The following is a 25,659-nucleotide window of genomic DNA, read 5'->3' on the forward strand; positions in this document are numbered from 1 at the left end:
CATCACATGATGCCGGAAACTTCAATACCGCCTTCATCATCAAAGGATGGAGATGATGCCGGAAACTCCAATATCGCCGACAATGGACAAGCGAGAAGGCCCACCGATCCGGATATGGAGCATGACTTCAGCAACGATGGAGCAAAACAGAATCCTCCATGGTCAAAGTCACTCCTTTCAAGAATACAGACAGTATGGAAAGCCGCGGGGATCGATTGGCGGACATATCAGATGATATTCAAATCCGCCATTGCTCCTACAATCTCCCTTGCCGCCTTCCAAGGCGATGGATGGGCGGACTTCTTTACAACTCTCGGATACTTGACCATCATCATGACCATTCTTCCAGTGGTGATTATGCCAAGAGCCAAGTTTCTTCAGACCATGCTCGCAAGCGTCTTGTTTGTCTGCTTGGGCTGTTCACTTTCTCTTCTATCGATATTTTGTATGATCAAGGCCCGGACAAACACTGTTGAGGAAGGTACCGCAGGTCCAGGCGCGGCGAAATCGACCTATAATTCATCTGCTAGCGCAGTTGCAGGCGTCGGGCTGTTTGTTCAGATCTTTGCAATCAGTGCTCTACGAGCGAAGATGCCTCAGTATAACGTACCCTGCATCATCTGGGCCGTATTCGCAAATATCGCAATGATTTATGGCCCACAATTCGAACTCACGGCACAGGCGGAGTCTTTTGCTTTGAGACTGATCTATGGGTTCCTGACTGGATTCGCCATTGCTGCAGCTGTCTCTCTGTTCATCTTCCCCCTCACCAGTCGAGAAGTTGTATTCAAAGGCATATCTGGATACATCACCTCCCTTCGTGGAGCACTGCAGGCAAACCTGGAGTACATGCATAGTCTAGAGGAGGACGATCCCTTCACAGCGGCTAGAACGAATACGTTGGGCGATCACCTGCCGAAAAGCGACAAAGCTCGCGTCTTCAAGGAGAAACTGGCAGCTCTTGGAGCACTAYATGCAAAGGTCTTCACAGACTTACCATTCGCAAAGAGAGAAGTTGCAATTGGAAAGCTAGGCCCAGGCRATCTGCAGGAGACATTCAGATTGCTTCGTCTGATTATGATTCCGACTGTCGGACTGAGTTGTTTGGCCGACATCTTCGGTCGGCTCGCTGAAGAGAGAGGCTGGGATAGGTATGTGGACCTTGCAACATCCACAGTCTCGGATGCTGCCAACCCGGGCGAGAGAATGCGAATCACGACTATACAAGAGTGGCACGAATTGATGAAGGTACTTCGGGAGCCTTTGAATAACATTACACAGACGATTGACGGTGGACTACAACATGTGGCTATAACGCTGGAGCTGACCCCAAGAGGAAAGAATCGTGATCTGGAAGCTGAGGGTGGTGATCCCCAACCAGGAGACGATGGTTTTGCCGCTTCTTATGCTCAGCGGAGGTTAGATTTCCTGAAGAGTAAAGAGGTCATGCTGCGCGGCTGGTGTGCGCTACATGACATATCCCTCCCGGACAACTTCTTCGAGGCTCCCGATGCCGATCTAGAAGTACCTAATTGGATGCAAGAAGGATCCTTGTCCGAGCCGCATGGACAGCTACGCCGGCAGCTATATCTCTGCCTGTACATGGAATTTCTTCTGGTCAGCATCTCGCGCCGGGTGCTCCATCTCGTACTGGCTGTTGATGGTCTCAAGCATCATGGCAAGCTGAACAAAACGAGACTCATCTTTCCCGGCCGCAAGAGAATGAGGAAATGGCTCACCAGTCTATTCAACAATGAAGAGGATTCCATAGATGAGCTCGAAACGGAAGGGAAAGCAAATGTTGTATTTCTGGGCAGTGCATATTCCAACAAAAGGGATGCGGAACATTTACCCCCTGCCAATGCGTGGGAACGATTTGGCGACCAGCTGCGAAAGGTCGCGCACTTTTTTCAATCTCCTGCATCGACATTCGGATTTCGCGTTGCGTGTGCAACCATGTCAATCGCTATCATTGGCCTACTCCGGCCAACACAGACCTTTTTCGTTGAGCAACGACTTTTCTGGGCGCAGATCATGGTCTCGATCGCCATGAGTCCTACCACAGGGCAGAGCCTGCGAAACTTCTTCCTTCGAGCGGGAGGTACTTGTATCGCTATGATTCTAAGCTTCTTGGCTTGGTACATTGTGGATGGGAAGACTGTGGGTGTCATTATACTCTTCTTCGTCTTTATGCATCCATTCGCTTGGCTGAAGCTCAAGAAGCCAGCATACATTCCCGTCGGGATCATCGGGCAGATTACCATGTCTCTGATAATTGGTTATGAATTACAAGTGCGGACTCTTGGAATCGCCGTTTCGACCTCCAATGGGCAGGCTTACTATCCAATCTACCATCTTGGATCTATCCGACTGGCAACTGTTCTTGCTGGTCTTTCCGTCGGCTGGGTCTTTTCTTGGTTTCCTTATCCAGTTTCAGAGGCGGGCCAAGTTAGAAGACAACTAGGATCAGCTCTCTATCTTCTGGCCAACTATTACTCCGTCATGCATGAGACGCTCCGACTGCGTCTCCGTAATGAACTCGGCGATATGAGCACGAAAGATAGCCCAGGCCGGAAACTTGAAAAGGCACGGAACAAACTCTACTCCAAAACCACGCTGAACATCAACGCTCTGCGAAGTCAAGCCGCTTTCGTAAAGTTTGACATTCCAATTGGAGGTCGCTTCCCGCGTGCCACATACCAACGTCTGATCAACCAGCTGCAAAGCATCTTGAACTTTATGTCATTAGTGAGCGTGTCATCGCAGAGCTTCTCAGATCTACAAAACGACTATGGTAATGAAGGAAACATGCTGAAGTGGCTTGCCGATTTCCAGAGATTAGTCGGTCAAGCCAACTACACCAGCGAGCAAGTCACAAGTCTCCTCGCCCTTCTCTCCGCATCCGTCATGACCGAGCAAGCCTTGCCTCCTTACCTGCAAATTCCCCAATTCGGTCTCTCGCAAAAGCTTTACGAACTCGATCATGTGGGTAGCTAATCCCCCTGTAAACTTTATATCCTCTTCGCTGACTTCACCCGCTATTCTAGGATATCCTCAGTCTCAGACATATCTCTGAGCCGGGCTATGCAAGTTTTGCTGTTGTGCAGATTGGAACAAAATACATTCACGAGGACTTGAAGTCTTTGATTGGGGGGATCAGAGAGCTTGTGGGAGGTGAGTTACCTTTCCTGGTGTTGCAATCAAGCGAGCTGACATTGCGGGCGTGTGTAGAACTCGATTTCTCGTATCATATCGTTTCGACGGCCGACGCTACACGTCATGTGTCGGAGGAGACGTTGATGCTCAAGAAAGGCCAAGGCGATGCAATCAAGCGAGACTAAGGTCGGTATCGTCGGTGATGTCCTGCACATGACGAATATGACACTTCCATGCAAGTCTACTCCCTCAATGGCTATGATCGACTTCCACAACAGGGAGAGGTCGGAGCATTCTTTTCGATCGCTATCCCACAACATCGATTCCGATGCTTTTTCTTCCAAGACTTGCTAGCATCCCTGCCTATTAGTGGAGACTAACTACTGCTGTATTACTTCGGCGTAGCATTGCCAATGCTCGAATTCTTGGCATTGATTGATAGAGCAAATTTGTGAGCGGCTCCTAACGAACTAATTCCAACTAACCATTCAAGCGTCTGCACGTTGCATCGCGATTGTGGATCACTTCCCATATAGTATAAAGCACAAAAAGTTTGTAATGTCCTTCGTTAAGGAAGATCTCCCTCTCTCTCTCTCTCTCTCTCTCTCTCTCTCTCTTTCCCCCTCCTTCTCTAATAGATACGTACGTTGAAGAAAGAAACAAATCGCAGGCGAGACACGATGGTCAACATTACATACGTGGATTTGCTAGCTTTAGCATCCAGCATTCCTCTCGCTCAACAAATCAATTCGATCGCTACTACCAACACATCTTCTCCCGAACAAATCACCTTTGTAGCCTACGACCAGAGTTTTGTGACGGATATTGTAGGAAACAATGCCACGGAGGAGTTGGTGACGACTTTAGATTGSGATGCATTTCACGAGGCAGTTAGTTTCCTCAACTCCCTCAAGAAGAATTCGCCGATGCTAATTGAGAATCTCCTTCTCCCAGGGAGCCTACAACCTCGCCACCAACAAAATCTACCTAACCAGCAATCGCGGCTCGGACATTTCCAACCCCATCAACATCACCACCATCGACCTCGGCAACAACAACACCATCCAGACCCAAAGTTATACAAAAGTCGTCCAAGGAAACGGTGGTCGAGCATACTATCCTCCGGGTTCAGATCCCACCAGCAGCGCAGGCCAGCAACTCATCTTCTGCGACCAAGGGGATAAAAATGGCCACCCTCCCCAATTAACAGCCGTTAATCCCGTGACTAACGCCACCAAAGTCTTGCTGAATAGTTTCCATGGCAAGGAATTCTCCAGTATTAACGATGTGGTACAGCATCATACAGGTGATTTGTGGTTTACGGACGCGAGGTATTCTTTTTGGCAAGGTTATGGTTTAGAACCGCAACTTCGTCCACAGGTAAAAACAAGCAAAGCAATCCCCTCCCCTCCCAAATGTATAAAGTTGCTAACTACACATCCACAAGGTTTACCGCTTCTCCCCCTCAACCGGATCCCTCCAAGCAGTAGCCGACGACTTCATAGCCCCAAACGGCATAGAATTCTCCCCGGACTTCAAAACCCTCTACGTAACGGACACAGGCGCCCTCACGAACCTCACAGACCTCACACAACCCGCTTCCATCTACAGCTACGACCTGACCCCCGATGGCAAAGGTCTGCAGAACCGTCGCTTGTTCGCTTACAGCGCCAACGGGATACCTGATGGCCTGCATACGGACGCTGTAGGGAATGTGTACGCTGGCTGTGGAGATGGCGTGCATGTGTGGAGTCCCGCGGGGGAGATTTTGGGCAAGATTGTTGTTCCTGGATCCAGGGGTGTGGCGAATTTCGCGTTTGTACCCGGGGGAATGTTTATTTTCAATGAGGAAAGGTTGTGGAAGGTTGGGATCAAGGCTGAGGGGAGGGAGGTCAGGAGGGATTTTGGGTTAGGAGCGGGAATGTAGTGTTGTAGTAGTACAGAGTTGGAATCGTGGATTGACTACTGGCCAGAGAAAGGAGAGTAAATGAGCTGTTTCCTCGTAAGTCTATCTCTCCGGACAATTAATCCCACACGTCTGAAGACTGACGTTCTGTAGACAAGCTTTTGTTTAGCTAGTACGCATGCGCTGGTCCCAGTGGACATGTTCTAAGAGTTATTCATGAATGGCTTCCAAGGGTAGCTTGTCCCGTTTGATACTTACGGGTTGTGAGAATGGTCAACCTCCTTCACCTTTCAGTGGCGTCGACGTAGGAATCACCCTTCTATATACGGCATCGAGAAAACATTGACGGGTTAAGGCGATTGGCACAGCGATGTGGAAAGCACATAACAGAGGAGGAGTGTATACGGCGATTCATGTACCAGGAAACGGTTTGACCAAAGCCAATACCGCTGTGAATGCTAGAACATGTCAGGCGAAAGCTGGATTTTGCAGAGAAGGGTATTCTTAAGAGCTGTGTCTGAAGCACACTGTGATCTTTATGTTCAACATGCCTATCCCCCTATCCCCATCCTCCCATCCTCATCTCCATCCTCATCACAATCATCATCGCCCTCTCTCCAAAACCCTCAACATCCTCTCAATCTCCACCACAGCACCCCCACTAGCCTTCCCCCTCAATTCCTCCAACATCCCGCGATCCTTATTCTTCAACGCCTCCTCCCCAGCCTTGGCCACCATTCCACATTTCACCCACATCTCAATCCTCTCAGCCGGAGTCTGCGTGGTGCATTTGGGGATGAAAACAGCCGCGACTTTGGGGTTTCCCGCGCCGAGAATCTCATTAAAGAAGGGCTAGTCACATCAAGTCAGTAAACAGGACAGGCATCATGAGACGGAAGATACTCACCTCCCATCCAATAGGACTCTTTCTCGTCTTAGAAATCTCCTCCAACTCCCTCCAATCTCTCCTCCTAACCAACGATCGCAACCGAATCCACCAATACGTCTTGTCGGTAACTTTAAACTCACTCTGCACCTTCAAGGAACGCTTGAAATTGCCCATTTGAATCAGCTTGCTCAACGTCTCATTCACCGACAGCCCAATGAAGCGCTCGCCCACATCCTTTTCAAACGCTTGTTGGAAGTGTAGCAATTTCTGCGCGTCTTCCATGGCCGTGACTTGCAAGGTGTACTCTTTACTGTCTCGCAGCAACTTGGCGGCCATTTTCAACTTGTCCGTCGCGGGACCAATGTCGCTGGCAACAAGTGCTTCGGACATGAGCAGATTGGCACCATCCAGCCTTCGATCATCTTGATAATAGAGATCTTTGAGCAATTCTTGATCTTGATCGACGGCCGAGGATTCCACAATCGCGGTGGCAACGGGCCGGCTGTTGATGGTTCGGAAGAAGCTGGACRGGGGAATCTTTTTCTTCAAGTTCAATAGCACGTAAAACACGAGGTCGGTGTCGCCACTCTCAATCGCCTTGTCCAATGCGATGGATTCCTCCCCGATACTCAACAGTAAAGGAACTTGTTTGCCAGCTCTTGGCTCATGTTCCAACAGTTCCGTGGCGAGTTCTCCCCTGCCGTCATCATATGCCGCTTGGGCTACCTCTTCAAAAGAGATGCCTCGCTTGCCCTTGAGTTTGCGAACAATCTCCTCACAGATACTACCCTGGTCGGAGTTGGAGCTGCGCACCTTCTGGCGGGCCCAGTGGACGTAGATTCGATCCACGGGGAGGTGGAGATATTCCGAAATCTTGAGGGCGAGGAGATAGTGCTGTCGATTGACCAGACGTTGAATGAGTCGTTCGGGGGTCAATCGGATATATTGCTCGTAGGATAGTGGGAGGCCAATGTCGTAGAATCGCACGGCATTCAACACTCTCAGCGTCTCGGTCATGTCGACGAAATCATCGCTGTTGTAGAGGTCGAGCACCGACTTTCCAAACGACGCCGATTTCAGGAGCTGTTTCTGCCAGTGAATGCTGTATTCCTGCCMGGCCGCACGTACACAGGCATCGACCGCCTCGTCAAGATTTGACCTGATCATCTGGATGTTGTCGTCTGCTTTGGGAGACTTTTTCTCCAGGTGATCCAGCGCGTCGAGGAGGATGGCCGCGGGCGCATCAGATCCCAGTCGAAAGGCGTCTTCGGTTGGTGCTGGTACTTTTTGGAGAAACTCACACTTGTCGTTGGTCAAAATGCGGACGCCATCAATGTCAGGTAGGAGGAAGACGAAAGAGTCGTAGTCTTGAAAGGTCTCGGAGGCGCCATTTGGACCGAGGAGATGTATCTCGTCCTCCCACGCCAACACCACAGCATTGTTCCCACACCACTGCAAGTCCTTTGGAGGTGTCCTGGCTTTGGATTCATACTCGCTCAATCTGTTTTGAAAGTCGCTACTAATGACCCACACCTTGCCATCTTCAGTATACAAGGCGATGAACTTGCCGTTTGGGGAGACGCTGACGTGCTTGAATGGACCGGCTTGGAGGCCACGATCTTCACACTCGAGCGCGTCAATCACGTAGACCGTCTGGCCAATAGCGAGCAGGACTTCGACGGAGCGGGATGATGTGTGCTCGGGAGGGACCACAGTCCAGGAGGTGACGATACCGGGAGGGGCGGATGCCAGCAGCTGTGGACGGGGGTCATCATAGCGGTTGACAGCAACAAGACGGTTGTCCCCGAGCAGTGCGACGAATCCACCGGGCCAAAAGCGACAATCCTGCACTCCATGCTCCTCCGCGCCGTGTCCGAGGGAGAAGTGGGTGAAGTCGGCTTGCAAGTCGGAATACATGCGCACCATTCCATCGTCGGTGACGACCAACAATCTCTCATCCTCTGACCATCCCACCGACTTGATAGAACCCTTGTCCCAGGGGATCCGATGCATCAACTTCCCGGAGAAGGTGTAGATGTCAATGGTGGATTTGGTGGGATTGTGACCGCGGAAGGAGGAGATTCTGCTCTCATCTCGACGAAGGGCTGTCCCATATCAGCTCCAATCCCTCCACCACATGTTGAAGTGCTTACCTACCGCACCACTGTAGGGAGCGCCGGTGAGGGTATAGTGTTCCAGCTCGACGTCGACGTCAAAGACATCGGCATAGAGGGGGATGCGGCGGTAGAAGCAGTCGCCGACCCGCACCCAGTCCGCCGTTGGTTTCGACATGTCGTCTGAGGGGATCTTTTCATCGCGGGGACATGATTGTGGGGGCCGTGTACTGTCCGGAGGGTGGGATCGTGGATTGTGGTGAGTAAGGTATGGGTTGGTCGGTCTGGAGTTGGAGCTGGACCTGGAGCTGGCGGGGCTTGCGCCGGAAAGTCGCGCCTCATTTCCGTCGACATGATATTGACACTATATTGACATCAACATCACATAAATACGCTCTTCCACAGACCAGCTTGAATGCCCGTCTAATTTGTCGGTCTTACTGTCAAAGTGAACACCGCTCCCAAAAACGGCCTCACCATGGATTCCTCAACATTGGAYAAGATCTCGGAGCTGGGAGATTTAGATCTGGCTCTCCTCGTGTCTCGCGTCGCCGAACAACACTGCATCTTCTCGGCGGCGGTGGAAAGCATCAAGAATCTCCAAGAAGAGCTCCGTCTATCCTGCATCGACACCTTCGGAATCCAACCGGCGGTGGTGGAATGCTCCCCCCAAACGACCGTCGACGAATTCAACTCAAGCCTCCTCGTGCCATTCAACAATGGCAGCAAAGAAGCAGCCGATCGCCATCATCTCCTCAACCTTCCCACCTTTGAAGTCGACTATTCCCCCTCACGAGATCACAGTCCGCGTCGCTTCGGCAGCATCGCCAACGGTATAGAAGACCTCTGCATTGCGGAAATCATCATCGCCACGCGTTTGGACACGGCGGACGAATGTGTACAAGTCCAAGCCTTGGAACTCCTCACCTCTCGCCGCATCTTCACCCGCTCCTCCATGCACGTCGCGCCGAAAAATCTCCTCTTCATTGCAATCTCTTCCTCCTCCGCCCCTCAAGCAAAACTCTCCCGACATTTAAACGACGTCTTTTGCATGTCGCACTTTCACGCTGCTGAAGATGCTCTTCCACATACAGAGGAGAACAACAGGCGAGAAAAGTGGTTTCCTCCCACCTTTGATGCGGAAGAAATTCAATATCTTCAAGATCTCACCAAAACAGTCCACATGACGGCCGAAATTGCTCAGTATCTCCACAACGTCGTGGTATTTCTACGAAATAGCCGCTTCGTGCAAGCCGGCGTGACAGCAACCGCCACACGACAACTGCGTAGTTTGAGTCTGGCTCTCGCTCCTTTACATGGATTGACATATGTGCCTCCGTCGATTGTCGCCTTGGCTGCTCGGAAGATTTATCGACATCGTTTGGTCTTGGCGACGCCAAAGACGGAGAGGAGTTTGTTGTGGGGAAGTCATCCCGAAGCTGTTAGATTGTTGCTCGAGGGCGTTACTGTCGAGGATGTTATTGAGGATGTGCTTGCTGGTTTGGAGACGCCGTTGTGAATTCATGGAATTGATGGAATTTGACTGGAATTGATTGGAAGTGACTGGCATGGAATGAAGCACCCGCTGGTAGAGCCTTCACATTGAAGGACTCGGCTGCTTTCACCATTGGGTACGCCATTCACTGCATCAAGTGACCAGGCTGGAAATCACGTTACAGTCATGTTCGTTGGATTGCAAGTAACATCCCAACCTCCAATTCTCGTCAAATCCCCTCGTACATCCTATCCCATCATCCTGATTCTGCTCCGAAGCCGAGATGCACTGTACTGTAGAGTAAGCAGTAGACATGCACAACTCCACGGCATTGCAAATCTCCCGAGTACTTTGTCATGGCCGCTTGTATACATGCATCTTCTGCACCAACAATAATGATGAAGATTCGTAATCCATCCGGTCAGTATCCGATTAGTAAGTACCTTGCCGATCAACGGCAATACCATTCAACCCCACCAACCAACCGCCCAAACAAAATGGCAAGTTTGGAGAAGTACATCATCAACCGAGGTGACCCTGCAGAAGAGCTCTCCAGCTACCCAGCTACCACCTGCTGCCGGAGCTCCATGCATCATCATAGCACAAATGCATTGGAGCTCCACATGCATCCATAAGAAATCAACAAATCCTCTGCATCGTCTTACTTCTCTCCAACAACAACAACAATCACAACAACAATAACAGCAACTTTCCTCTCCTACTCAAACATGGCAGACTACAGCAAACCCCCATCGTCCGTGAAGATCCCCATCAAGCCCTTCAAAGCCCATGTAAGTAATGACAATATCCCCTTCCCATCCACCGCATTGCTGACCTCCTTCGCTTTCGCAGGGTACGTTCCAACGATGAGAAACGAGAACCACAAACAACCAACTAACCCCCTACCCTTCCCTCCCACACAGTCGACGAGCAAAAAATCAAAGACTTCCAAACCCTCCTCTCCCTCTCCCCAATCGCCCCACCCAACTACGAAAACTCGGACAAATCCGTCGACCGCCGCTACGGAGTCTCCCACGCCTGGATCACCCACGCCAAATCCCACTGGCAGCACAACTTCAACTGGAGAGCACATGAAGACCATATCAACTCCTTTCCCAACTTCACCGCCCAAGTCCAAGATGACGAGTCTCATGATTTCGAAATCCACTTCGTCGCCCTCTTCTCCCAGAAAGCAGATGCCATTCCTCTAGTCTTCTACCACGGCTGGCCCGGTTCATTTCTCGAATTCCTCCCCATTTGCAAGCTTTTGACGCAGAAATACACGCCACAGACTCTGCCCTACCACATCATAGTCCCCAGTATCCCAGGCTACGCCTACTCCTCCTCACCCCCTCTAAATTTCGACTTTAGTCTCGAAAACGCCTCCGAAGCCCTCAACAACCTCATGATCGGCTTGGGATTCGACAAACTCGGAGGATACATCGCTCAAGGAGGCGATCTCGGTTCAATGATCAGTCGCTACCAAGCGGCGAATTGCGAGGCGTGTAGAGGGATGCATTTGAACTTCTCCCCCATTTCCAGACCTGCGAATGCCGAGGAGTTGGCCATGGGGGAGGTGGAGCGGGAGGCGATCTCGAGGGGTTTGGCGTTTCGAGAAATGGGGAGTGCGTATGCGCATGAGCATGGGACAAGGACGGCGACGATTGGGATGTGTTTGAGTGCTAGTCCGCTTGCGTTGCTTGCGTGGATTGGGGAGAAGTTTTTGGAGTGGAGGTGAGTTGTTTAATGAAGATGAGAGAGGCGGGACTTGGGATCTTTTTCCTTGCTGGTGGGTTTTGAATGTTCATGCTGATACGTGCTTGCAGTGATGAGGATCCTCCCCTGGATGAAATTCTCGAATCCATTACACTCTACTGGATGACGGATACTTTTGCGCGCTGCATCTACCCTTACCGAGGAGTACGTGCTTCGAAACCCGCCAAAAGACCATACGCTGATTGTTCTCATCTTCTAGCTCTCTGGTGATGAAGAACGGCCTCGGATCGCAAAAGTCAATGGGGTATGTTTTGTTGTGGATTTTGCACTCCAACTCTCATCATCATAATCATCTTCATCATCTCGGACCCAATTGACTGACCTCTGATATACAGCGTGGTCGTGCGAGACCCTATGTCGAGAAACCTTCGGGATACTCCTTTTTTCCAAAAGAATTGGTTCCCATGCCAGTGAGCTGGGTCGCTAGTACGTTTACACCCCCTTCTCACTTCCTCTCAACCAAACCAAATCAAATCCCCCTGACCAATTTGATTGATTGATCGATTGAACCCGACGTTGACTAACGAATTTGTCATATAGCGAGTTGTAATCTCATCTCTTCTGCTATTCATTCCAGTGGTGGACATTTCGCTGTAAGTCCTGCTTTTCCTCCTCCTCCTCCTCCTCCTCCTCCTCCTCCTCCTCCTCCTCCTTCTACTTCTGTTACCTTATCCGGGGCAATGCATGGCTGATGTGTGATTCTTATCTTGTAGGCCATGGAGAAACCCAAGGAATTGTTGGGAGATGTAGAGGAGTTTGTTAGGAAAGCTTGTAAAGTTTCTGCCGGGGGGAAATTGTGATGTGATGTGATGTGATGTCAGGGAGGTTTTGGAGTGTTTTTTCTTGGTGGATGATAGACTATGCTATGCTATGCTATGCTATGCTATGCTATGTCGTTCATTTAAAAGGAAAGCTCGGCGGGGTTCTTTTGGGGTGAATGAAGGGATGGGTAGGGTGTGTTGAATAGGGTTTCGAAATTGAAATGAATTTTTACGGCTGCTGGATTTTTGTTTCGATGATGATGATGATGATGATGATGATTATGAACACAGAATGTGATGCTTTCTAGAAAAAGGAAAAGAAAGAACCTCCCCCTACCGCAATGACAAAAAGTCTCTACTCACCGTCCCCGACTGACTGACTACGCTTTTCCCCTCAATCCGCTCCTAATCAGGTCTCTGCCATAGATCGCCTCTCACAAGAAGCTTCGGTTCGGTAATGCTCAACTTCCCACATTCTCATACTCCATCATCACCTCCCCATTCTCCATACTCCTAACATCCCCATCCTCATCCCCTTCTCCCCTCCCCTGAATCCCTATAGAAAGTCCTTCCTCCCTCCCCAACGTCCCCGCAAGATATCCCTCCAAAGTCCACTCGGCCACACACCTCCCCCCCTCCCGCTCCTCACATGCCTGAAAATTTCCTTCTTCAGCGGAGGTAGATTTCCAAGCATGCACCGAGATGACTATCCGTTGTGGACGCCAAAAGTCCCTGGAATGTCGCCGTCTTTCGCGTGGTTGAGGGACCATGATTTCGATTTCGACTGGGACTTTTCTGCGTTTGGGTGGTGGCATTGAGGGAGTGTGTGCTGTCGTGGTGCCGGTGTTGGTGTCGGCGCGGTAGTGGGTGTGGATGAGTTGGCGGGCGTGTTTTCCTTGGCCGAAGAGGAGCATGCCTTGGATGGGAGGAGAGGGAGCGGCGGGGGAGGAGGGGAGGAGGGATGGGAGATGGGATTTTGAGAGGGAGGGAGTATGATGAATGTGATGGTTGTGGAGGAGTGCAGGGGTCATGCGGTTGAGGATGTCTTCTGGGGAGCCCTGGGTGGGGAGTCATTAGTATTGTCTTTTTCCTCTCGTTTGTCTCTCTTTCTGTTTCTTGATCTTTTTGGGAGGGTCGGAGATTCTATGGGGGAAGATGAATGTAAGTACCTTGCCGATGAGATTGGCTAGGGAGCCCGGGAGCATTAGGATGTCGTGGAGGAATACTGGGGTGTATTTGTTGAGATCGTACTTTCCTCCTTGTTGGAGGTCGCGGGCTTTGATACGGTTGAGGAGGGCGCGCTGGTAGGCGAATGTTACTAGGCCTTTGGATAGTTGAGGGATGGGGATAGGAATGGCGGGAGATTGCTTGATTTCTGATGGGATGATGTTGGAGGATGATTCGTGCTGTGTGGAAGGTACGGATTCTTCGTGGGTGAGATGGGGAAAGATGAGGTCTAGGCTTTCTCGCGCATCTGAGGTGTTGTCCTGGCCGTATTGTGCGATTGTCTCAGGGTCCGACATGTGTTGGGGAGATTCGGAGTCGGACATTTTGGAGGTTTGTTAGTTGACGATTTGGACACACAACTTGCTGCGGTTCTTGATGGGATCAGGCGGATATCCAATGAGCAGTTCACCTGGATCTGGAGTGTCAGTTCAAGCTGCACTCTTAAGCTGAGAGGTAATGAATGCCAGTGTGAAAGATGTCGTGTCGGTGTCAAAAGCTCATGACAGAGTGAGAGATGGCGTGGTGTTGGGATGATCACTTGAAGAGGGAAAGATGATGCCTGAACTCGTCTCGTGCAATGAGATGGCCTGGTCATCAGGCTTACTGATCTTCTGATTTTGCAGCATCCATATATCCTCACCCATTGAGGGCAAGAAATGATGGTATAATTGTTACAAACGAAGTCGACCTACAGCTTTGTGCATCTTCTGCATTGTCCTGGGGGCATCTATTCCTGAGGGCATCTATCTCGTCCAGGAAGTGGAAGCAGGTACCTCCAAGGCTCCTATACCGTTCGAGCATGCAAAGTACCACATGCAATGCACACCTCATGTATACTCATCCTTTGACCACCCACACATCGACGTAGAATCCTTTTGGTGGATATCACGGCTCAAATTGGTGCCACGGAGATTATTGGCCACCAATCCATCCCCTACAATGAGGCTCAATTCTTGTAAGATGCACAGTGTGCGCGGTCAAGGCTTTTCCATCCACCGCGACGTTACAGCGGACAGATGGCGRGCTGGCGGTGTATCCCTGTGGCGTAGATGAGAGCGCATTGATGGACCCGAGAACATTTTTTCGGACATTTGCTGCTGCCAGAAGCGGCGCCAGTGTCACCAGATGGCGTACAAGCTACACATGAAGATGCTGCTGTCAATGCGCGGGAGATTGGTGAGTGAATGGCTTCCTAACCTGGCAGCATCCATCACATTCCACGCCCTTCTGTCGTGGCTTGCTTATTCATTATTTGCCAGATGTGAATACCTCAGGCACATGCATTTGCTTGCTACAAGTGGCCAGTCGTCATCAAAGATTAGGGTTTCAGAAGCTCCGTCAACACCGAGCTGCCTCCACCACTTCAAGTACCTCTCCATCCAACCTACAACCACACCACCTCTACTTCATCACCACAACAATCTGCTCCATCACCTTTTTCCCCTCCAACACCTCCGCCAACATCCTCATCGCCCATCGGCACACACCAGCCGCAATCCTCACCGACATCGCCGCCGCCGCGCAGCTGTTGCCTTCTCAACACCAAACACAGCAAACGCGCGAACATGTCTGCACAGCCGGATCATGCCGCCTCCAAGCCCAAGGCAAAGCTGAATGACCCCAGCGGCGCCGAGAAGCGGGAGGAGAATGATGTCGCCACCGCCATTCTCAAGAAGAAGAAGAAGCCCAACAGCTTGATTGTCACAGACGCCACCACCGATGATAACTCAATTCTCGCCCTCAGTAACAACACCATGGAGCAGCTACAGCTGTTCCGTGGTGACACCGTCCTCGTCAAGGGCAAGAAGAGAAAGGACACCGTGCTGATCGTGCTCGCGGATGACKATCTCGACGATGGCTCCGCGCGCATGAACCGTGTGGTCCGCCACAACCTCCGCGTCAAGCTGGGCGATGTGGTCACCGTCAACCCATGCCCCGACATCAAGTACGCCAAGCGCATCGCCGTCCTCCCCATGGCCGACACCATCGAGGGCCTCACCGGCTCGCTCTTCGACGTCTTCCTCGCGCCATACTTCCGCGAGGCCTACCGCCCACTCCGCCAGGGCGACCTCTTCACATGCCGCGCCGCGATGCGAACCGTCGAGTTCAAGGTGGTCGAGGTGGACGCTCCAGAGTATGGAATCGTTGCACAAGACACCGTGATCCACTGCGAAGGCGACCCAATTCAGCGCGAGGACGAGGAGGGCAACCTCAACGAGGTCGGATACGACGACATTGGTGGCTGCCGCARGCAAATGGCCCAGGTCCGCGAGTTGGTCGAGCTTCCGCTGAGACATCCTCAGCTCTTCAAGTCCATCGGTATCAAGCCGCCGCGCGGAATTCTCATGTACGGTCCGCCCGGTACTGGTAAGACGCTCATGGCCCGCGCCGTCGCCAACGAGACGGGTGCCTTTTTCTTCCTCATCAACGGACCCGAAATCATGTCCAAGATGGCCGGTGAGTCGGAGAGCAATCTGCGCAAGGCCTTTGAGGAGGCCGAGAAGAACAGCCCGGCCATCATCTTCATTGACGAGATCGACTCGATCGCGCCCAAGCGTGACAAGACTAACGGTGAAGTCGAGCGCCGCGTCGTCTCGCAACTTCTCACTCTCATGGACGGCATGAAGGCCCGCGCCAACGTCGTGGTCATGGCCGCCACCAACCGCCCCAACTCGATCGATCCCGCTCTTCGTCGTTTCGGCCGCTTCGATCGTGAAGTCGATATCGGCATCCCCGACCCCACCGGCCGTCTGGAGATTCTCCAGATTCACACCAAGAACATGAAGCTGGGYGATGATGTCGATCTCGAGCAAATCGCCGCTGAGACGCACGGATACGTCGGTTCGGATATCGCTTCCCTCTGCTCCGAAGCCGCCATGCAGCAGATTCGCGAGAAGATGGACCTGATCGACCTCGACGAGGACACCATCGACGCGGAAGTCCTCGACAGCTTGGGTGTGACCCAAGAAAACTTCAGCTTCGCTCTGGGCATCAGCAACCCATCTGCTCTTCGCGAGGTTGCCGTGGTGGAGGTGCCCAACGTCCGCTGGGAGGATATCGGTGGTTTGGAAGATGTCAAGCGCGAGCTCATCGAGAGCGTGCAATACCCCGTCGACCACCCCGAGAAGTTCCTCAAGTTTGGTCTCAGCCCATCCCGTGGTGTCCTCTTCTACGGACCACCAGGTACCGGTAAGACTCTTCTCGCCAAGGCCGTCGCCAACGAGTGCGCGGCCAACTTCATCTCGGTCAAGGGACCCGAGCTTCTCAGCATGTGGTTTGGTGAGTCGGAAAGCAACATCCGTGACATTTTCGACAAGGCTCGTGCCGCTGCTCCCTGTGTCGTCTTCCTCGATGAGTTGGACTCCATCGCCAAGTCGCGTGGTGGCTCCAACGGTGATGCCGGTGGTGCATCGGACCGTGTGGTCAACCAGCTCCTTACCGAAATGGACGGCATGACCAGCAAGAAGAATGTCTTTGTCATCGGCGCCACCAACCGTCCAGAGCAGCTCGACAACGCCCTCTGCCGTCCCGGTCGTCTCGACACCCTCGTCTACGTTCCCCTCCCCGACCAGGCCGGACGTGAGAGCATTCTCAAGGCTCAGCTCCGCAAGACCCCGGTCGCACCCGATGTCGATATCGCCTTCATCGCCAGCAAGACCCACGGCTTCTCCGGTGCCGACTTGGGCTTCATCACGCAGCGCGCCGTCAAGCTCGCCATCAAGGAGAGCATCGGCATTGCCGTTGAGAAGGAGAAGGCTCGTGAGGCTGCCGCCGGCGATGGCGATGACAAGATGGATGAGGATGTTGATGAGGAGGACCCTGTGCCCGAGCTCACCAAGCGTCACTTTGAGGAGGCCATGGCCATGGCTCGTCGTTCCGTCACCGACACGGAGATTCGGCGGTACGAGGCTTTCGCTCAGAGCATGAAGAACACTGGAGGTGGCAGCGCCTTCTTCCGTTTCCCTGAGGGCACCGATGGTGGTGCGGCCGAGCAGCAGAATGGTATGTTGTGTGATTTTCCATCTCAACCCGCATACAACGACTAACCTCATCACAGGTGGCGAGGAGGACCTTTACGATTAGGTCTTGATCTGACGCATTTAATGGGATGATTCTGGGCGACGTATTACCGTGGGGGCGTCAAATGTCACACTAGGCTTTGCGGTGCTATTGAGCGCTGTGAGGCTTCAATGATGAAGGTTGCTTGCATGCAAGGCGTTTCTTACGTTTCAAAATGATAGAGTGTGCTATAGCTCGCGCCTCATGGATGGATGCTGTTGAAAATGTCACCCTCTCACGTGTGCTTGAATCAATGATGTTGAATGTGCTGAAGATGTTGATTGAATATGCCGACATGGGGGCCTGCGAATCCAAGCCCGTTTCAGCATTCGCGTCAGTCGGCTTGATATCGTATCTTGAGATCGAAAGAGCTGTTTCCTTCTCCACCTACCTACCATTTGCTTGTCAAGACACATTATTGTGTCCCGGTCTTGTCTTGTCTTGTCTGGAATTGAAAGTGGCGTTCCCCGCGAGCTTCATTCCAGGTTCCAATCGGCAATTCCAGGTTGCTTTTCCTGGCCTGGCATTGCGGCTTCATCACTTCCTTGACTCCCGAGCTCACTCACTCACCGCTATTGTCTATCCATCAATTTCTCTTCGCCCGACAACGAGGAGACGTGAAGGGAGGAGGATTGATTGATTGAGGGAGACGAGAGCACCTCCTACCTCCTACGGTACCTTACCTCCCACCTTACCTCCTACCTCCTACCTCCGACCTCCGACCTCCGTAGAACCACTCCATATTCGAAGATCGCGCGCAATAAACTTTCAATGATGCTTCCCGAACCCAATGGACGCGGACCTCGTCTCCAGCGTCCTTCATTTAATAATCATGAGCGTAGCGTACATATCCCCTCCAAACCCCTTCCTATTCACCACCGACCAGCTAACATCTCTTCCAGGGTACGTATCAATGAGATGAGATGCATTTCCGACACGACGGGACCGATTGATTGATTATATTAATTGATTAATTGCAGCCACCTACCCAAGCTACAACACCACTCGCAAGAAACCACGAAGATGGCCATTGGTACTGCGTTTCATCAAGGGTGCTATCCATGCCAATATCGCCATTGCGGTCGTTTTGCATGCGGTTTTTGCGGCGAGTATTTGTTATTTGGATGCGTGCTTTGAGGGGCATTTGGGCATGCCGTCTTCGGTTGTGCCGAGTCTTTCTATTGTTGTGGGGTTGATGTTGGTATGTAAATATCCTTGCTTGCTTGCTTGCTGATGTGCTTGTGAGTGGGATTGAGATTGGAATTGGGATTGACCTTTTTGGTGTAGGTGTTTCGAAATAGTACGAGTTATGATCGTTTCTGGCAGGGAAATCAGCTGTAAGTGTCTTTCCAACTTGGAATTGGAAAAATTACATGACTGATTTGATGGTCGGATGGAAAGATTCACAACCGTATCCACCAACATCCGAAACCTCACCCGAAGCTGCCTCGCATGTTCCTACTCCAGCAAAGGTCCCCCACCAACCGCAAGCGAAAGAGCAGACACCGACCGAGCAGTCCGCATCCTCCTCGCCCTCATCTACGCGACGAAAAACCACCTCCGAGCAGAATGGGGTGGCCACATGCCCCCTCTCCTCCTCCCCCGCTCAGAAGCCGAGCGCGTCCGACGAGAAAGCGTCTCGGTCCACAAACCCGAATACGACGAACTCCTCCCACCCGGAACCCGTGGACATGAGGAAAGTGGCCTGGGATTGGTCCTGCAACTCTCCATTCAGATCGAAGCTTATATCAAGCGCGCGCATGATCGGGGCTGGTTGCATAGTCCGCAGGCTTCCCAAATGCAGGTGCAGTTGAATTCTCTGATCGCTGCGTATGGGACCATGGAGACGATTCATTTGACTCCGCTGCCGGTTGCTTATTTGATTCATATGCGCCAGGTTCTGGCGCTGTTTTGTTGCGTGTTGCCGTTTGCTTGGGTKACGGAGATGGGTTGGTGGTCGGTTTTGATGGTTACTTTTGTTTCGTTTACGTTGTATGGGATTGAGGCGGTGAGTTTTTTCCTGACGATCCTTTCTTGAAGATATGAGATAAGAAAACGTTCTTGTGTTTGTCTGGGCTGTGATGTGATTTGATTATGTGCGATTGCTGATTTTTTCTCTCGGGGAATGTAGATTGGAAAGCAACTCGAAGATCCTTTTGGCTACGATCGAGCGGATATCAAAGTCGATGCGATTGTGGAGGATTTGCGGGTGGAGACGACGGTGCTGTTGGATAATTGGAGGAGAAATGGAGATATTTTCCCCGAGCACTTGGCGATTTAGAGGGTGGGGGGATAGATGTTGATTTGGAGGGTGGGGAGATGTCAATCTCGAGGAAGAAGGGCAAGAAAGGTGGCTTTCAGGGGAGAGGGAAGGGAATGGGAATAGAATGCTAGACCGAACACAATGTCCTCCCTGTTCTTTTGGTGTGAGGACCTACCTACCTACCTACAGGCATCCATCCATTCCTTCGGCAAGACAAAAAAAGGCCTTTGAATCATGTGAAGCATTATTGAATCTGCTTCTGGTTTCGTTGTCGTCACACGCCCGTCCCCTGTTCGAAAGGTGCGTGTCTGGTACGGGATTTCCTGGAAAGGTAAGTAGATATTGTAAAGTCAAATGAGTGGTTTCTTGCTTTTGAGGACGAGCTTTTGCTTTTGCTGGCTATGCAGATCAAAGTGACGAATTTTATCGAGAGTCCAAATATGCCCTCGAGCATGCAGTATCACTTGCTTCAAGTGTCAAATCTGAATCTTGCAGATAAAAGGCGACAATCTTCTCCGCCTCTATACGGCCTTCTTCTTCTTGTTCCCACGCATAACCTTCCGCCTCTGCGCCATCATATGCGTGAACAAAACATACGATCCTACCACCCCAAAAATGATTAGCACTTCATCCCAACTCCCAAGTTAGAGAGCAACCCATCCAGCCACTAGAAAAAAAAAGAAAAGAACTCACCCGGAATATAAACAAACAGCACCAACTTCAACACATACTCAAACGCCAAATTCCAACTCCTCGCCGGCATCAACGCCTTCCACACCAACCAACACTCACTACTGATCCCCAACGGATACAGCACAAAAAAAGTATTATACCTCAACCACATCAACACCTTGGGAACACTTCCATACCCCAGATTGACTGCGAAGAATGTATATCGAATCACCTCCGTGACGCTCCACGCGACCAACATGGTCGAGTACGCGGGACTGCCGTGGCCTGTGGTGTGGGGGAATTGCTGCACGATGCCCCAGACGAGGAGATAGCGGGAGGCGACTTGCATGAGAGTCGTGAGGAGGGGTGCGCGGACGAGACCTATTGAATGGGAAAGAAGAGAGATGTTTAGCTGAAGATGTAATCAAAAAGAAGGAGAAGAAGAAAGAAAAAAGTTGAAGAGGGGATGTTTTCTTGGAAGAATGGCTTTACTTACCTGTTGCGGCGTGAAGAACTTCCAATCCAGCGAGCGTTTGTGTCCATTTAGTGAAATTTCCCGCTCCGGTATAGACGCTTGCGTAGCCGTGAATGGAGGCGATTAATAGCACGCGACCGAGCACCACCGACCAGAGGAGGGCGGAGATGGAGTTGTAGAGGATGAGGTAGGTTGTTTTGGCGGGTGAGGTTCTTTGCTTGGGAGACTGGGCCGACGCCTTGGTAGGCTGCTGTGTATCTGCTGGCGAGTCCATCTTGGAGGGTGTTGGAAAGCTCAATGCTGCACCGAACTGTTGGTGAAGCTGGAGCTGTTGAAGTCGGAGCTGGGATATTGCCCTGCAGCAGCGGAACCGGCCCGCCCCGCCCGATAGCTGTGGCCCTGGCCTGGCGCTGGCGCTGTTTGGGATTTGACGTCAGTGTTGGAGTGATTAAATTGTTGTCGTGAAACGATACCAGGTAGTTTCAATGAGTTTTCTTCATTTTTGCAGTCGAGCGCTTTGTCTGTCACCTCGCTGCTGCAATCGCTATGTAGCTTCGTGATTGTACAATACGCCAAAGAGCGTCCCGATCAACGCTCCTACGCTGCACTATCGAAAATAGAATCTTCCGTCACAAGCATATCATCATGCAAGTACAATCGATTTTGGCAATCGATTCTGTACAATCGAATACTGCCAATCTTTTCCACTCCTCATGCACGACCTTCATCCTGTACGATGCCGTCTTGAGTGTGTAGCACTCGACGAGCTTCATGGTGAAGTTTTTGAAGAGAAGCTCTCCTGATGGAACAGTCCGTCTGTACAATCCTGCACAATCCACTCTGTACAAACGATAGACGATGCTCATCATACTACTAGCCATCCACGTAGACTCGTAGCATTGACGTCTTGGCCGTCACCGCTTTCTCGCAACCAATCACTTGGCACTTCTTCATGGGTAGAGGCATACCATCTGCTGATGATTCCGCCTTCGCCTTGCCCTTGCCCTTGGGCTTGGGGGTTTTGATACCGCGGTCACGAGCACACTCTCCGCAATACGCCTGAGAATTGTCAGCAATCGACCCAAAACGCGCATTCGCATCGCATGTCAACAACTTACATGTCCACAGGCCTTGACGACCCAAACCTGCTGCTTGACGTCGTTGTCTCCCATACAAAGCTCATCTCCACAATTCGGACAAACGACTTCCTCATCCTCTCCAGGACTTCGCGTGAAGCCAGGCTCGGCATCTGGTGGTTCCTCATACTTTGGTGTTGGAGGTCGGAGAGCCTCACCAACCGCAAAGGCAGCAATGGTGTATTCGAGATTTACATTCAACCCGTGGGGAACTGCAAGGCGAACATTGTGGGCAGTGCCGGGCTGAGCGCCGCCTACGACAGCACCTCCAGCGACAGCACCTCCAAACCCAAAAATTCGTTCCATGAGAGCTGCTGGAGCTGCACCTGCCGCACCGAACATACGATCAACGACAGCCCTAGTGCCGGTGCCCGCCGTGGCCTCTGGCCTTCCAGTGTTGAGTTGTGGTGTAAAGCGAGGGCGAACATCGGTGAGGACGACTTCATCATCATCATCGTCACCTGTGAGGTCGATGGTGTGACTATCGCGCGCCGCAGCGCCTGTTTGTTGTGGTGCAGTCCTGTTTCGGGGTGCCGGTGGTTCCCACGGGGCTGGGAGTGTCCTCGGAGGTGGTGCCATGGGTGAATTTCTTGAGGCCGCGTTCACGGTGTTGTGATCTCGGTGGAGTGGGTAGTGTGGTGCTGGAAGATGATGATGTTGATTGTGATCTTGTCGGCGGGTGTGATGTGCGGAAGGTCCTCCTCGTGACGGCTCACGTTCCTGTTCCTCGCGCTCCTCGGCGTCACTTTCGATGTCGAAGATGTTGTGTGAATGAAAGTTTGGGACTCGTTGCTGTGCACGAGAAGGTCCCGGCTCCGGCGTCACTGCCGCCAAAGATGCCTCAGGCTCTGTCCGCGCACTCCTTGAACTGTCCTCCTCCAAAGTCAGGTCAATGACGGTGCTATTATTGCCCATCCCAGCTGATGCCGCTCTTGTTGATGTTGTTGACGATGTTGTGGTTGTGGGTCTCCGATAGTCTAGGCCGTCTCCTGCATATCGTGGCCGTCGTGCGGTGGGGGGAAGGGCGAGAGGCGTATGACGGTGTGCAGCGTGTGCGTTGTTGTAATGGTGGTCGTGTTGCGAGACAAAAAGAGAATCAGGCGAGCTGCTTCGCCGGGCTTCCGCCATTGTACTGAAAGTCCTCTACAAAGAGCATTTCATGTCAGCCTCAAGTGAAGGATGCTTTGGCACGGAGGTGAGCAACGTACCTTAACGCTCTGTCGTCGAAGGAATGGGCATGCACCAGTATCGGAACCGGATGCTGAACCTGAGCCTGCTCTACCACCATCCATGATCGTGCTGGTGGCAAGTCGGTGTTCGGTGTACTGGTTGTACGGTAGTGATTGCTCGCAGGTAATAAGCAAGGGTGATGCTCTCTCGTGGGTTGAGGGCGAGGGTGCTGGCGCGAGTGGCGCTTGCTCTGTTCGAGATCCCGGTACCAGCTCAAAGAAACGTAATGATTTTTAATTCTTACCAGCAACACGTATGCCAACGTGCAATGTTGTTTGTACAAAAAGCATGCATGCCGCTGATGAATGATGAACTCAAGTGACTTTTATTGGGGCAGGGCCGACCGCGCCATCTCAACTAAGGTAAGGTAATGATGWTGACTTCGGAGCGTGTACCCTTAAAGCCGAGCTACATGTACATCTCAGGTACTCCAGATTCATCACAAGACAATGCCCCGTGTCACAATCCTCTCCTCCCAGACCAAACGCCAATCTGTGCAGACCTTGTGTTGCTACTGTAAAGCTCATGCGCTAAGAACTTGAACCGAGCCTTCACCAGTAAGCACAACCAGACTCCTCGCCTTTGATCCCCACTGGACATCGGCAACATTGAGCGCCTTTCGTAGGGGCTCGCTCCATGACTTGCTGCTCTTCGAGTACTGGTTCACAGCAATTCCTCCTGGACCGCCGGCAACCAAAAACTGGCCCGTGTAATCCCAAGAAATCCCGGTGACCGTAGTACCAATATCAATCGTCTTCAATGCAGCCATTTTCCTGAGATCCCAGATCGTGAGGACATTCTGTCCCTGGTTCGCTGAAGCCAACCAAGTTCCATTTTCGGAGAATGTGAGGGCGATGATGGGGGTGGTAGCAGAGGGTGCAGGAAATGTGTGCGCGAGCTGAGATGTCTTGACATCGTACATTCYCACGGAGCCATCTGCGCCTCCGACAGCCAAAATGTGTCCATCCGGGTGGAAGGCGGTGGTGGTGAGTTCTGGGGGTGAGTTTGTTAGCTTTGGATGTGGTCCGGAATGGATCCTTACTTACCGACATCGCAGTACACCTGCGTGAGTACCTCCATAGTGCTAACGTCGTAGAGGATATAGCTCTTGTCGTAACCAACAGATACCACAATCTCGCCACTCGGATGAGTAGCGAYAGCCGTCGCAGCTCCGGCATGTTTCTCAAAATTCCCCTGAACGGCTCCCTCCTGTGATACCACCACCACTCCACTCGACGTCGAGACCACCTGCTTGTCATTCGCCCAAGCCCCGCCCAGAATCGCACCAGCYCCAAAGTTGACCCTCGTAGTGAATGCACCTTGTTTCGCATCAAACACACCCATGGTGCCATCCGAGTCGCCGCAAAGGAAGAAATTACCAGTCTGATCGGCGGCCAAGGTCTTTGCGCCGGTGAAGTGTGTATCTACGGTGGTCTTCACATCGTATCCGAGAATTTCATCCGAAGTAGCCCATTCCGCTGGCACGGGTCTCTTTCTCCGAGTGCTGGAGAGACGCTCATGTGTCTCGGTGATTTTTGCAACCGCCTGCTCCGACAGCGCTTGTCCGTCGACCTGCATCGCATCGCCATTCGCTCCATTCGCAGCTCCAGTGACTGATACCCTCGACAGAGCGTCGCRTGCCTGGTCCCGCTCCTGCTGTAGACGCGCAATAACTCTTTGCGCGGAATCGTTGTAGTACAATGCCGTGCTCAACTCTTGTCTCGTTTCTGCAAGCTGCTGCTTGAGTTGGTATGACTCCAGGATAAGCGCGTCCCACTCATTTTGAAAGGTCGACAGCAATGCTGGGATGGATGTGAGGGTTGGAGGACGAGGCTTCACGACGCGAGCCTGCTTGAGCTCGACCAGATCGTCCACGGAGAGCTCTTCTCCATTGACAGGATCTGAACCATGCTCGGAGATGTATGCCTGGATCAATCGGCGCTCAAACACATTTCCAGATTTGCGCGAAGCCACCGGCTCTTGCGGTGCTTCACCTGAGATTGCGCACAGCATGATGGACGTTGTGATGGATGGAGAGGATGGGGATGAACTTGAAAGTAAAGATTTCGAGAGACAAACCGCGTCGACATGTAGCGCCAATCACGATGCGTCGCGAGCTGGAACTGATTTTTGATTAAATTTGATTAAACATGATTGATGGACAGAAACAGCTTCACCCAACAATGCCCTCCTTGATACGGAGCAAAGTGTATTCGGCTGCTCTTGTCTCGTGTTTGTCCCGACAACATCTGTTCGACGTTCACAATGCACAATGGAGCTCTCCCGTCCCTCTCCAACTTGTCGACAGTCACCAGTCATGCGACAGGCGATATTTCTTCCCAAGCTGATGAGTCGAATCTTGCAAGACTTGCAAGACGCTGGGATCGTTCATCATCGTTGGACACATGTGGTCCAACTCGCATCAATTGATACAATGCTCACTACAGCAAGATCAACCTCAATCTCTCATCATCACATCTCATCACGGTGGAGGTAGTAA

At 51.9% G+C, this 25,659-nt stretch overlaps 11 protein-coding genes; 6 read left to right on the forward strand and 5 right to left on the reverse strand.

Annotated features, from left to right (window-relative positions):
* Positions 1–9: 9 nt before the first annotated feature.
* On the forward strand, positions 10–3,341 carry RCC_09186 (uncharacterized protein; the record flags this gene model as incomplete). XM_023774428.1 has 3 exons in its annotated part: positions 10–2,985; positions 3,048–3,174; positions 3,232–3,341. 3 exons carry the CDS (start codon positions 10–12, stop codon positions 3,339–3,341), a joined length of 3,213 nt encoding a protein of 1,070 aa, XP_023630196.1.
* Positions 3,342–3,836: 495 nt separating this feature from the next.
* On the forward strand, positions 3,837–5,083 carry RCC_09187 (related to lactonohydrolase; the record flags this gene model as incomplete). XM_023774429.1 has 3 exons in its annotated part: positions 3,837–4,046; positions 4,111–4,536; positions 4,604–5,083. The coding sequence occupies 3 exons, from the start codon at positions 3,837–3,839 to the stop codon at positions 5,081–5,083; spliced, it is 1,116 nt and encodes a 371-aa protein (XP_023630197.1).
* A 582-nt stretch (positions 5,084–5,665) lies between these two features.
* Positions 5,666–8,243, reverse strand: RCC_09188 (probable vacuolar protein sorting vps16; the record flags this gene model as incomplete). XM_023774430.1 has 3 exons in its annotated part: positions 5,666–5,914; positions 5,970–8,056; positions 8,105–8,243. The coding sequence occupies 3 exons, from the start codon at positions 8,241–8,243 to the stop codon at positions 5,666–5,668; spliced, it is 2,475 nt and encodes an 824-aa protein (XP_023630198.1).
* Positions 8,244–8,543: 300 nt separating this feature from the next.
* On the forward strand, positions 8,544–9,584 carry RCC_09189 (uncharacterized protein; the record flags this gene model as incomplete). Its single annotated transcript, XM_023774431.1, has 1 exon — positions 8,544–9,584. One exon carries the CDS (start codon positions 8,544–8,546, stop codon positions 9,582–9,584), a length of 1,041 nt encoding a protein of 346 aa, XP_023630199.1.
* Positions 9,585–10,288: 704 nt separating this feature from the next.
* Positions 10,289–12,136, forward strand: RCC_09190 (related to epoxide hydrolase; the record flags this gene model as incomplete). XM_023774432.1 has 7 exons in its annotated part: positions 10,289–10,351; positions 10,492–11,294; positions 11,387–11,480; positions 11,536–11,580; positions 11,672–11,762; positions 11,877–11,929; positions 12,050–12,136. 7 exons carry the CDS (start codon positions 10,289–10,291, stop codon positions 12,134–12,136), a joined length of 1,236 nt encoding a protein of 411 aa, XP_023630200.1.
* A 422-nt stretch (positions 12,137–12,558) lies between these two features.
* Positions 12,559–13,647, reverse strand: RCC_09191 (uncharacterized protein; the record flags this gene model as incomplete). XM_023774433.1 has 2 exons in its annotated part: positions 12,559–13,155; positions 13,267–13,647. 2 exons carry the CDS (start codon positions 13,645–13,647, stop codon positions 12,559–12,561), a joined length of 978 nt encoding a protein of 325 aa, XP_023630201.1.
* Positions 13,648–14,889: 1,242 nt separating this feature from the next.
* Positions 14,890–17,407, forward strand: RCC_09192 (cell division control protein Cdc48; the record flags this gene model as incomplete). XM_023774434.1 has 2 exons in its annotated part: positions 14,890–17,326; positions 17,382–17,407. 2 exons carry the CDS (start codon positions 14,890–14,892, stop codon positions 17,405–17,407), a joined length of 2,463 nt encoding a protein of 820 aa, XP_023630202.1.
* A 1,126-nt stretch (positions 17,408–18,533) lies between these two features.
* RCC_09193 (related to membrane protein) lies at positions 18,534–19,664 on the forward strand (the record flags this gene model as incomplete). XM_023774435.1 has 4 exons in its annotated part: positions 18,534–18,584; positions 18,671–18,720; positions 18,785–19,391; positions 19,515–19,664. The coding sequence occupies 4 exons, from the start codon at positions 18,534–18,536 to the stop codon at positions 19,662–19,664; spliced, it is 858 nt and encodes a 285-aa protein (XP_023630203.1).
* Positions 19,665–20,167: 503 nt separating this feature from the next.
* Positions 20,168–21,067, reverse strand: RCC_09194 (related to protein tyrosine phosphatase-like protein (putative anti-phosphatase); pepino protein; pasticcino protein pas2; the record flags this gene model as incomplete). XM_023774436.1 has 3 exons in its annotated part: positions 20,168–20,247; positions 20,340–20,699; positions 20,815–21,067. The coding sequence occupies 3 exons, from the start codon at positions 21,065–21,067 to the stop codon at positions 20,168–20,170; spliced, it is 693 nt and encodes a 230-aa protein (XP_023630204.1).
* A 599-nt stretch (positions 21,068–21,666) lies between these two features.
* On the reverse strand, positions 21,667–23,221 carry RCC_09195 (uncharacterized protein; the record flags this gene model as incomplete). XM_023774437.1 has 3 exons in its annotated part: positions 21,667–21,852; positions 21,912–23,072; positions 23,138–23,221. The coding sequence occupies 3 exons, from the start codon at positions 23,219–23,221 to the stop codon at positions 21,667–21,669; spliced, it is 1,431 nt and encodes a 476-aa protein (XP_023630205.1).
* Positions 23,222–23,682: 461 nt separating this feature from the next.
* RCC_09196 (related to mRNA splicing factor) lies at positions 23,683–25,172 on the reverse strand (the record flags this gene model as incomplete). XM_023774438.1 has 2 exons in its annotated part: positions 23,683–24,152; positions 24,206–25,172. The coding sequence occupies 2 exons, from the start codon at positions 25,170–25,172 to the stop codon at positions 23,683–23,685; spliced, it is 1,437 nt and encodes a 478-aa protein (XP_023630206.1).
* Between the last annotated feature and the right edge of the window lie 487 nt (positions 25,173–25,659).

The sequence above is a fragment of the Ramularia collo-cygni genome (genome assembly GCF_900074925.1).
Source record: "Ramularia collo-cygni strain URUG2 genome assembly, contig: RCC_scaffold17, whole genome shotgun sequence".
Classification (NCBI taxonomy): Eukaryota; Fungi; Ascomycota; class Dothideomycetes; order Mycosphaerellales; family Mycosphaerellaceae; genus Ramularia; species Ramularia collo-cygni.